We start from the raw sequence: 12,861 nt of genomic DNA, 5'->3' as shown, positions 1-12,861 counted from the left end.
CAAGTTCAGCAAGGCAAATTTTAGTCAGCCAAAAACTATAAACCTCCAGACAGCATCTCTACATAGAGTCCATGTTATTACCCCTTCCCTATTTTCTTGAAGAAAAGGGAATAGGGAATGGAAATTAAGAAATGAATTGTAGATGTATTTTGGAGATTAAGGCAGTTCATCTCTGATGTCATTTTTTGGTGAAGGAAGACAGTTATCTGCTAAGAGTAAGAGATTTGGAAACAAGTTATAAAATGTTAAGAGTATGGTAAGTATTTAGAATCTTTTGAATGGTCAAAGAAGTCTGTTAGATATACTTCTTGATGTTGGGGGGGTCCTCACTTTTCTTTACAGATAAGCAAACTATTTTGATAACTGCATGTTCTGCACGTGGCTCAGAAGAACAGATCTTGAAGTGCGTAGAACTACTGCTCTCAAGAAATGCTGATCCAAATGTTGCTTGTAGGTAAGAGCCTTAATACGTATTCAAAAATTATGGATATTTTTATTTGATTATTAGCCTGTTAAACATTTGATAGCATGATTTTTTAAAAATCATGAACAATTTGTGTTTACTTGGCCATTTAGTTGAATGAAAATAGGTCATACAGTCATGGTTCCAACTGTATAAGATTATCACAGGAAGGGCATATCATGAAGGTAGTCTTTCAGATTTTAATTTTTAGAGGAATGTTCTAAGAATTTGAAGTAAGAAGGAAATGAAGACAATGAACTATATCATTTTCTATGAATCATATACTCCAAGGAACAGTTAAGCTATAATATTTAAACCTTTAGTATTCTCTCTGTATAACAGTTACCTGCTAACCAATTCTACACAAATATTAAAAATTTCAAATAATACATTGAAATGTTTTAATTTTCCTAAGAATTTTCCAATTATGTTATTTCATATAGGTAACAGTGCCCAGATGTGTAGAAAACAAGCTGTAACTGTATCTTGGATCTGTTGAAATGTCAGTAATTTAAAAAATAAATCAGAAAGCTTAAAATTTCTGTTACTAACTTCTTTCTTAACCTGGCTTTGTCTTCGTGTTAAATCTCTTTCTGTTTTATTTATTCTTCAAAATTAATAGAGTAGGAAGTAGGCTTTCTAACAGAAATATGTCTAGCATGAATAGAATTATTATTCATAATTCATTAATTCAAATAATAGTGATCTAGTGCCTAATATACAGAGGTAACTTTACTTGATTATAGAAGTTTTTGTTTACCTGCTTTAGTTTCTTTGACACCTAGACAGAAAGTGTCTGTTTTGTCTCCCAGTGGACACTTGGTAATATCTGGAAACATTTTTGATTGTCACATCTGGGAGATTCTGCTGGTGTAGAGTGTACCACTGACATACTGGGTAGAGGCCAAGGATGCTGCCAAACATCCTACAGTACATTGGACAGTACATTTGTTCTCAAAACAAAGAAGTATCCATCTCAAAGTGTCCTGGTGCCAAGGTTGAGAAACTAGTGTGAGAAAAGTCAGACTTATAGAGTGGATAATCAGTATTTAATGAGTAAAGATTTTTTAAAGATCTGGAAAGAAGCTACCTGCAAATTTTTAGCAAATTGATTCACAAGAACTTTTATTCTGTCATATATGGTATAATCCCTAGTTAGATATAAATTTTGAATTTGACTGTACTTTGGAATATATCCAAGATACCTAGCTAAAGTAAGCCTCAATGGGTTCTATAGTTTTAATTTTTACATTTAGAAGTGGGTTTTGATAAGAATTGCCTTTCTGGGTTCAATGGGAAATTGGGGTTTTTTTTGGCTTGGTGCTCTTCAATTTTTATTTTATTTTATTTTTTACTGCTTCTGCACTGTATTATAGAGAGTAAAGCCTTTACCCTCCCAGTCACTCACTGTCTTGAAACACACTGAAGGAAGGTCAAGCAAGCCATTGTTATAGGTTCTAGACTTTGCTGCTTCCAGAAGAACTAGAAGGTATTTTTTTTTTGATACACAGGATATATTTGGGAAAAAAAATATTTCATTTGAATTAAAATAATATAACATTCGCATCTCAAGCTAAAACTACAGGGCAGCCACATAATTTCAAAACTGAAAACTGAAATTTCAAAACTGAATCTGAAAGAATATAAAATTTGGATAGATCTGTACTCAACTAAAATGGAGAGTTATACAGCATGGTTGAAGAAAAGAACAATCTGCATTTAATTAACAAATATGAGAAATACCTGAAAAACTTTTCAATTGCTTTTATTTTCATGCTCAAATCATAAAACAGTGAAATAATTGTATTGTGTTTTCTTGCATAAAATGAGGATCTTAATAGAGCTGAAAAGAATAAATCATGAGAAATAGTGCTTTTAGGCTGCAGATTTTATAAGAATAGCATTAGTGAACAGATGGGGATAGTGTGGTGACAGCATACAAGAAAAAAATCTCAGGACACAGGGGAAGTGCAATAAGATTTGGTGGAATTAAAAAAAATTTTTTTAAATGTTTGTTTATTTTTGACAGAGAGAGAGAGAGAGACAGAGCATGAGCGGGGGAGGGGCAGAGAGAGAGGGAGACACAGAATCCAAAGCAGGCTCCAGGCTCCAAGCTGTCAGCACAGAGCCCAGCGCCGGGCTTGAACTTACAGACCGCAAGATCATGATTTGAGCCGAAGTCAGTCGTTCAACTGACTGAGCCACCCAGGCGCCCCAAGATTTGGTGGAATTTTATAGATAATTCATTAGCAGTGATAAAAATCAAAACCTATTAGAAGATCAGGAATTTTAGTTTCAATCCTTCTCCTTCCTACCCCTAACCATCTTTTCTTTGTTTTGCTTCTTTGAAAAAATTTTATAATGGTAAAATGTGTGGTAAGAACATAAAATTTGCCATTTTAACCATTTTAAGCATATAATTTAGTGTATTTTTCTACTATAAACTTTTGCCCCAGGCATCTGAAGTTTGCAGCCTTTTGAGCACTGCTCACTTTTCTAGCCTGAGATCCGAGCTGAGCTAAGTAGAGACAAGTAACTTCCATTTACTTCCGATACCTGTGACTATCTACTTTTTTTTTTTTTACCTACTGAATTGTTTTTTGGGAAATCACATTTGGTGTTTGTTGCTGTTTGTTTTGCTGAAACACTTTAATGCAGCTTAGTCACATTTAGCCCTAAGCACAGGTGGCCTGCAATCATACTACTTGGAATTCGGCAATTGTGCCATAGCGTGGACTAATATTCCTTTTTTTTTCTTTTTATACTGATAATGTAGTTACCAGTGACATTATAAATTATTAAAGTTTAAAAGGTCTATATTAGATTATTGGATATATGATAAAATTTGAAACCTTCAATCTAGCCTTAAATTTGGAGTTGAAATTTTTGTTAGAGTAATAATAGTAATTATAAAGTAAATATAATTAACATTTCAGTTTTTAGGAATTGTGTGGGTTTTTTTCCTTCAGGTGTTCTGAAACATTTTCTTATATTAAAAAAGGATATGTATTTTTTTACATTAAGGGAGAAATTTTTCTGGCAGAGAAGTTCATTATATTCAGATTGCTCAGACATGAGATAAAGGTTTTGTAAAATCATGTGGCATTTTAATTTTCATAGATGTTTTTATTACCGTTGATAAGACAGTACACATTAACTGATATCCAAGGTTTTGACGTAATCATTGTGGGATTGTTAACTTATTGAATGTTACTGCCTGTGTTAATAGACAGAAAATACTCTGGGAAAAATTTTACTTTCTTTCTCAGAATATAAATTTAGTTGTAAATGTCACTGGAGCAGTTTGGTAGATTGAGGTCTAATTCTGGATTACAAGATTAACTTGTTTTTTAGTCATAAGTAAATATGTAACATATCTTTGCTCTGAAAATATAGACTGAGGGCACAATAATAGTCTCAGAAAGAATTTTTTAAAAGAGCTTATTTAGAAAGCAGTACTTGAAATTGTTATTTTGTGATTTTTTCCTTCATGTAGATTTTTATAAATCACCTATGCATATCCTTTGTGAATCTTTTTATTTACCTGTGTTTTCTTTATCACACATAGCAGCTTTGTTAGCAGTTTTATACGTATGCAAACAGTGACAAATACCTTAGTGTTGCCTTGCATTTAGGGCATGGCATTAATGTTGCTGTTCATATACCTGCAAGTCTAGTTAGTCCTTTTGGAAGCACAGAATGGAGAGGATAGAGGTGAGAAAAGCTAGTTGATAAAAGCCCTTGACACTAACCTCTGAAAACACATGCATAGAAACCAAGACCTTAAAACAAACAAATACCTTCCAAATTCTTACTTGACTTTGTTTTATTGGTGTCTAGCGCCAGTGGTAAGTGGTGTGGTGGCTGCTAAAGCTTCCACTTGGAAAAGACCCATAGCATTTCTTCGATTTTATTGTGATCACATGGTCATATCTAGCTTCAAGGGAGTGAGGAAGTATAATCTTACTGTGCCACAGGGGAATCAGCAATATTGGGTGGACCGTTCTGATGATTTACCATGTCACCTTAAGTGTATTTTCTTCAGGGCATAACAATTGTATTTCCTTTTTACTGTATGTTCAAAGTAATAATTAATTTTGAGTTTTGAACATAAATTTGTGATGAGGAAAATTGGTATTTATCTCAAACTTTTTCATTCACTTTTGTATATAATTTGTCCCTAATTTGTTCTTTATAATGTCTCTTAAAATTGGGGCCTCTGAGTAGCCCAGTCAGTTAAGTGTTGGGCTCATGTCCTGATCTCATGGTTAGTGAGATATTGCCCTGCATGGGGCTCTGTGCTGACAGTGTGGAGCTTGCTTGGGATTCTCGCTCTCCCTTGCTCTCTGTCTTTATGCATGAGCACGTGCACACAGTCTCAAAATAAATTAAATAAATAAATAAACAAACATACATTACAAAAATGTTATAATGTCTCTTAAATTCTTTGCAACTGTGATATTTATAATTCTACCTTAAGGGGTACTTTAATAGCCTCCTAAATGATATTTTTGACGGCGCTATGTCTGTACTTCAGTCAGTCTCGTCTCCTGTTACCTATAGAACACACTTCCTTTTGTCTATTAAGTAAAAGCCAAAATTCTCTGCAGTTTGATCCCATCTTAATTATTTCTCACTACTCTCTAGTATCTAACTTCTTTTTCATTTTATTTCAACATTATTCCTCAGATACACAGCCATTCCTACCTTTATGTTTTTCCTTTTGTTATTCTTCAGTTTGGAGTATCTTCTTCTTCCCTCACTGTGCATTCAAATTGTGTCTTCAGGTGCCAGATTAATAGTCTATGATGCTTTCCTGTGTTATTAAGCCCACAAGAGTACTTTTGTTCATAAGCTATGATTTTGGATGGGTGGTTACCTTATTGAGGACACTCTTCTACATCTCATTGTTTTTTCATTGTTTTCCTGTAGGAAAGTCTGGATTTCCCTATGAGCCACTTGACTACCCTAGTACCATACATAGTTTTTTATTCCTTCACAGTTCTTTCATGTGATATTATCAAGTTCTTATTGATTTTAATAGATTTGTCACAGAATGATCATTTGTCTCTTTTATTTCCAAAACATAACTGTGTTTGTGAAGTAATTCACAGTATATGTGAAGTAATACATTAATCCATTTATACCACAGAAAACATGAAACATGACTTAGATGCTGAATGTCTGGGTCCAAATACTATCTCAACAACTTGTCTAAGCTAATATAACCATTAAGTCTTTTTGAAACATTTAAGTCTCAGTTTCTTCTGTGATTGGTCGATGTGATACCTAACTAGCTAGCAAGGCAGCTGTGAGAATTGAAATAGGATAATGAATATGCAAATACTTAACATGCTGCCATTTCATAGTAGGTGCTTACCAAATGTCACATTTACTTAAATTGGTAGTATTTCCTGTGCTTTTATAAGAGCCACAATTTCTGAAATGCATATTTCTTATTGATTTATAAAATTAAACTGATGAGTTTATTTTACTGTTTTCCTTAAACATTTTTACCATTTTAACAAAACGTGCATAAATGAGCAAGTATATTCTTATCTTTTGTTTTGACTGAAATTTAAAGATGATAATTTAAGTATTTCAATATGATGAATATCTGGATTATTAGTATGGTGGGGTTAGGGGTAAATGAGAGTAGCTTAGCAAGAAAGAAAAGATACAGGATGTTGGCTAAATGGGAAAGTCAGGTACGCTATGACTTCAACAGTTAGTCTTTTAACTCTCTTCTAACTGCTGAAAGAATGATTTTTTTTTTAAAGTGAAGCTGTAGTTTGCCTAACACTCCTCAAAAAGATGACCCAAGTAGTGAATATAATATTTTCAAATGCTTTGTAATTAGAAATTATAATCTGTGGGGGTGTCTTGGTGGCTCAGTCGGTGAAGCATCCAACTCTTGATTTCGGCTCAGGTAACGATCTCATGGTTCCTGAGTTCAAACCCTGCATTGGGCTCTGCAGTGGCAGTGTGAAGCCTGCTTAGGATTCTTTGTCTCTCTCTCCCTTTCTCTCTGCGTCTCCCTGTTTGAGTGCTCTTTCTCTCTCAAAATAAATAAACATTTTTTTAAAAGAGAAATTATAATCTATCCTCTTCATATGTCTCTCTTTGAACTTTGGTATTGATTAGGTTTAGGTCACCGTATACATTTTCACACACAAAATCATTAATTTGAAATAAAAACCAACCATATTTCACGTATTCTGACACATTTTTTCACATATCAGTTAACATCTCTGAAATTGGTTGTGTCTCCTGAAATTGATGGCGTCATACATCATATGAAATATGGTCAGTTTGTTACTTACTTATTTAGTAGTTTTGTCTCCGGTTATATTTTTTGAACTCAGGGTTGTCCAATGGTACTGGAAGTCCTGGAAAAAGTGAGCAGTGTAAAAATAACATTTTAAGGTTTCTATTATGATTGAAGTTTTTTTTCTTAAATATACTCTATTTCAGCGTTTTCCCACAAGAATAGGTTACTTTCTACATATTAATAGTTTAATAGTTTCTACATATTAATAGTTTAATAGAAGGATGGGTTGCTGACGCATTGAAGCATTAGATAAAAAGAAATGATTTATCTCTCCATCATGCATCTTGTACACACATATACATGGTATTTTCATTATTTAGAAGCATACTGCTACAATTATATTTCTTTTTGAAAATTTTCCCCACATTCAAGTGTTACAACAGCCTCATGAATACCTACACATAGAAATGAATCCATTCTTGTTGGGAAAGTTTAATATCTCCTGTTATATGTCTCTGTACAACTGTGCACATTATAATTAGGATCTTCACTTAGTCAAGAATTTACTGGGTCTTAATCTTACCAAGATACTAATTTTTTTTTAATTTTTTTTTAACGTTTATTTATTTTTGAGACAGAGAGAGACAGAGCATGAACAGGGGAGGGGCAGAGAGAGAGGGAGACACAGAATCTGAAACAGGCTCCAGGCTCTGAGCTGTCAGCACAGAGCCCGACGCGGGGCTCGAACTCACGGACCCTGAGATCATGACCTGAACCGAAGTCGGACGCTTAACCGACCAAGCCACCCAGGCGCCCCCCAAGATACTAATTTTTAATATCCATTGGTACTTATCAAAGCCTATATAAGACTTATTAAGAATAAAGAAAAAACATACCAAACTTCTGCATATCAAAGATATACCTCTTTTAGTCTTTGAAAAGCCATGTTTTGCCTAATGATTCTAATACTGCTTTAAATATGTTCAGAATAATACAGTGTAATTAAAGACCTTGTGCATCTTCCCCAGGGTCATATTCACTTCACTTCTTTCTTCCTTGGAGACAGCAAGTCTTATAATTTGCATATATTTTTCCTGTTCCAGTTGGGTTTTATATTAATATATAAGTATTTATATAAATATATATAGAAATAATATATTTATTTATAATTCTTTCTACAGTAAAACCTTGGTTTACAAGCATAATTCATTCCAGAAACATGATTGTAACCCAAAGCGCTTGTATACATCAAAGGAAATTTCCCCATAAGAAATAATGGAAACTCAGATGATTCGTTCCACAACCCAAAAATACTCATATAAAAATGATGATGGGGCACTTCGGTGGCTCAGTTGGTTAAGCATCCAACTTCAGCTCAGGTCATGATCTCGTGGGTTTGTGAGTTTGAGCTCCGCATCGGGCTCTGTGACAGCTCAGACAGAGCCTGGAGCCTGCTTTGGATTCTGTGTCTCCCTCTCTGTCTGCCCTTCCCCTGCGCACGCTGTCATTCTCTCTCTCTCTCTCTCTCTCTCTCAAAAATAAACATTAAAAAAGTTTTTTTTAAATGATTACAGTACTGTAATACAAAATTGAAGAAAAATAAATTAATCTGCACTTACCTTTGAAAACTTTTGTGGTTGATGTGAGGAAGCCAAGAGAGAGGAGGGTTATTGTATAGGACAACTTTCACTGTCATTAACAAAATCACTGCTGTCTATTGGCTCGTTGGAAACTTTTTTGCATGGTGGCCATTGTATATGTTTGCACAGATGTTGGCTACAGTGCAATATTAATAAACTCTTATTGTATACTGTATTTAATGTAACTGGCAAAAAAGGAAGCAGAGGAAAGGGCCTCTATCTGCAGGCAGCCTGACCTAGAAGAAGCAAAGCATTCCTAAGCTTACTCTTAAATGGAAAAGCAAAGAACTGTCCAAAGAACCATAGGTTCTTTGAAGTGACAAAAAATACACTAGTGCCTGTTGTGGACACCTTCCAATGTTCTGAAAAATCACTGATTTCTGCCAGATACCGCAGCCTGAAACAGAGCATCTGAGCATGGGAGACAATCATCCACAATCCCACAGCGAGAGAGGGAGAGAGAGAGAGAGAGAGAACCCTTGGCTCATTTGTGATCATGGGATGTTTGGCCTTACGTACTGCTCATACTACAAGATATCACACTCATTTATCAAGTTAAAATTTATTAGAAATGTTTGCTCATCTTGCATAACACTCGTGAAACAAGTTACTCGCAATCCAAGGTTTTACTGCATTTATAGAATTATCCACATGTACTTACATATAATCATCCATATATCTGTAAAAAATGTATAATTTTATCGTACATTTTCATTGAGATAGAATTTATAATGTGAAACGCAGAGAACTTATGTGTACAGTTTAGAGAATGACAAATAAATATACCCATGTAGCTCACACCCCTTTCAAAATATAGACCATTTTGCCATTACCCTAGGAAGTTCCCTTAGGTTCCTTCCAGGAGGATTCTCTGAACCATAGAGGCCACCACTGTTAGTTTTTCTACCTTGGTTAATGTTTCCTTTAGTGCATCATGCATTATATATTCTTAATATCTGAATTCTTCACTCAACATAATAATTTTGGGATACATCCGTGTATTACGTATCAGTAGTTTGCTTCTTTGTATTGCTGATAAATAGTACAGTGTTTGAATATATCACAGTTTTTTTCATCTCTTAGTTTTCTTTTTGTTATTTATTCCACTGTGGTCAGAGAACATAGCTCTCTATGATTTCAAATCTTTACACCTTGTTGAGATTTTCTTTATGGCCCAGAATGTGGCCAGTTTTTGCAGATGTTCCATGTTCACTGCCACTAATAATTTGGCAATAGTTGGGAATAATAGTCCATGTGTATTAATTAGACATTTATTTGTTGTCATCAGATCTTCTCAATGACTGCTGATTTTTTTTTTTTTTTTTGCTTGTTTGTTCTGTCATTTACTGTGATTTCCGTATTGGCCAATTTTTCCTTATGTTTTAAGGCCACTGTATTCCTGATGCATTGACCTTTTATTCTTATGAAGTGTGTTCCTCTCTCGGTTTAGTAGTGGTTCTTTATTATAGTACACTTTGTCTACTGTTAGTATGGCTATATCACCTTTCTTTTATGTTTGTATAGTATATATTTTTCCGTCCTTTTGCTTTCAGCTTTTCTATATGGTTGTGTTTAAAGTAAGCAGCTGGAGCGCCTGGGTGGCCTAGTTGGTTGAACATCCAACTCTTGATTTCAGTGTAGGTCATGATCTCACAGTTTGTGAAGTTGAGCCCCTTATCAAGCCCTTGGGAGCCTGCTTGGGATTCTCTCTCTCCCTGTCTGACCCTCCCCAGCTTGTATACTCTCTCGCTCTCTCTCAAAATAAACAAACATTTTAAAAATAATAAAGTAAGCAACATATACAGGTTTTTCAAATCCAGACTGATTAACAATAGTTTCCTTGTAATTGGAATATTTAGTTCATTGGTATTTAGGGTACATATTGCTATGTCTGTTTAATTTAGTGTTGTTTTTCCCCAAGACTGTTTTTGGATTAATCGCTTTATTATTCAGTTTCCTATCTTGCTAGTTATTCATTCTTCTATTATTCTTTCAGTGGCTACTCTAGAGATTGTAGCATGTACTTTTTACTTCTAAGAGTCCATTATTTACCAGTACTTTGACAATTCCTGGACAATGTCAGGAATATTTTAACTTTAACTTTAGAATATTTGAACTTGGTTTGTCCATACACTCCTACCTTTCTGATGATGTTGTCATATATTTTAAATCTCTATGTATTTTAAACCTCACAGCACATAATTACCATTTTATTATTGTTATCAATTATGTTGTTGTTATATAGACTCTTAGTTAGATTGACTCATACATTCATTCTTGTATTCTTAATTCCATCTCACATTTTCATGTTTCAATCAGGGATCATTTTTCTTCTAAAAACCTTTCTTTTGTGTAGTTGCTGGAGATAAAGTCTGTTTTTGTTTGAAAACTTTTTTACTTCACTTCAATTTTGAAAGTTAATTGAGCATAGACTTCTAGATTAGAAGTTAATTTCCTTTTAGTAACTTAAAGCTATCATTTTGCTATTTCCTGGCCTCCTTTGTTTCTATTGAAAAGCTAGCTGTTAGTCTTATTGTGGAAGGTATTATGTTTGAGGGTATTTTATTCTCTGATGGTTTTTATGATTTTCCATTTGTTTCTTGTTTTAGGCAACTTTGCTATAATTTCTAAGTATAGTTTTCTTTGAATTTGTTCAGCTTAGTGTTTATAGAACGTCTTGAATCTGTTTAATTTGTTTTGTGAGTCTGGGAAAATTTTCAGCCAATATGTCATCAGATGTTGCTTTTGCCTCATTCTCCTTCTCTCTTCAAATGGAATTTAGACCATTACACCCGTATCACATATGCCTCTTAACAATCTTTCTTTATTTCCATCCTTCTTCCTCTCCATATTTCACCCTGGGTATTTTCTCCTGGTCTCCTTCTAACCTCCAGGTTACTAATCTGCTGCTGCTGCAGTTAATCTGCTGTTAAACTCATTTATTAACTTCTTAATTTCAGTACATCTTATTTTTAAGTTCTATAATTTCTGCTTACCTTTTATCTTCCCTAAAATTCAGGTCTCTAGGGGCGCCTGGATGGCGCAGTCGGTTAAGCGTCCGACTTCAGCCAGGTCACGATCTCGCGGTCCGTGAGTTCGAGCCCCGCGTCAGGCTCTGGGCTGATGGCTCGGAGCCTGGAGCCTGTTTCCGATTCTGTGTCTCCCTCTCTCTCTGCCCCTCCCCCGTTCATGCTCTGTCTCTCTCTGTCCCAAAAATAAATAAAAAATGTTGAAAAAAAAAAAATTCAGGTCTCTAGTTAAATTCTTTCTTTGTCTTCTATTTTCTGGGGCACATTAATCACACTTATTTTGAAGTATGTTTCTTATAACATCTAGAGGTCTTTTTAATTGTCTCTTCCTCTTTTAGTCACGTGGTTTGTCTCCTTAGAATACCTAGTAATTTTTGATTGAATGCTGGATATTATGTATAAACTTTTGTATACGCCTATTTACTTCCAGAAAATAATTAATTTTCTTCTGACTGGGAGTTAGAACCTTGATCCAATCAGGAATTATGATAGTTCAAGGTTGGGTTTCAGGATTAATCTATTTCCCCTACAACCCTTCAGTGATCTCAACTCCAAGTGGGGATTTTACCTGAGTCACTCACCCTTTAAGAAGACAAACTTTATTATTCTTCTCAGTTTTATGGAATGCTAAAAGCCCTTCTTACCTCTTCAGCCTCTTAGCAGCTGTTTGAGGGTCTTCCTCCCTCCTCCCCACACATAATTCATGTTTCTTAGGAATTTTCATATGCCTTGAAGGTAAAAGCCCAGCAGAATATCACTTCTCTTCAAGGTCCCTTTTATTTTCTGCTATTCCTTTTTTTCCAGACAATTCTTGAAGCTCTTGGTTGGTAGCCCTGAACTCCATTTTTTGTGTCTCTAGCCCCATAAGAAGGCTTGTAAGCCCTGATTTTTGCTTATGCTACTCAGGAATTGGCAAATGTCTCAAGAGAAAAAGTGACAAAGAATTTAAGACTCAATTCAACAAATGCCTCTTTTCTCCCCAAGATATTGGCTTCTCATATTCTGGCTGCCTTGGTTTTCTACAAGGCCTTCAAACATAGTTTGTATTTTGTCAGCTTTTATAGCTTTTGTTAGTAGGAGGTTAATATAATAAAATTACTCTGATAGCTGAAAATGGATGTCCAATTCATAGCATTTTATTGTCCACATCTCCTTTTTCATAGTTTCATTAAACTCCCAGCTAAAAGCTGATTATTTTAAGCAGAGTTAAAAAAGTAGATAATACTGAACTGTACAGTAAAAATGTGACATGAAGACAAACCATCCATTTTACCCTTGGTACAGAGAAGTAATAAATACATCGTTATGAAGGTACATTTTTTTTCCCCGTCACATTGAGAGTTTTGTTTCTGCTTTTCCTTGTATGCCCTCTAGTGGAAGTTTTATTGAAATGAAATAATTTAAAAGTGATGAATAAAAAGCTCTGCATCATCCAGGAAAAAAAACTGTAATTATGGT

The 12,861-nt window shown here is 34.5% G+C and overlaps 1 protein-coding gene across 1 annotated transcript in view; it reads left to right on the top strand.

Moving 5' to 3' along the window:
- ASZ1 (ankyrin repeat, SAM and basic leucine zipper domain containing 1) overlaps positions 1-12,861 on the top strand; it is a 56,959-nt gene that overhangs the window by 7,274 nt on the left and 36,824 nt on the right. Inside the window, exon 4 of the mRNA XM_042970530.1 lies at positions 343-454. Coding sequence (XP_042826464.1) covers positions 343-454 — 112 coding nt within the window. The remainder of the gene's footprint in view (positions 1-342; positions 455-12,861) is intronic.

Source organism: Panthera tigris, chromosome A2 (assembly GCF_018350195.1).
Source record: "Panthera tigris isolate Pti1 chromosome A2, P.tigris_Pti1_mat1.1, whole genome shotgun sequence".
NCBI classification, from domain to species: Eukaryota; Metazoa; Chordata; class Mammalia; order Carnivora; family Felidae; genus Panthera; species Panthera tigris.
This window is presented reverse-complemented; position numbering and strand designations above follow the sequence as displayed.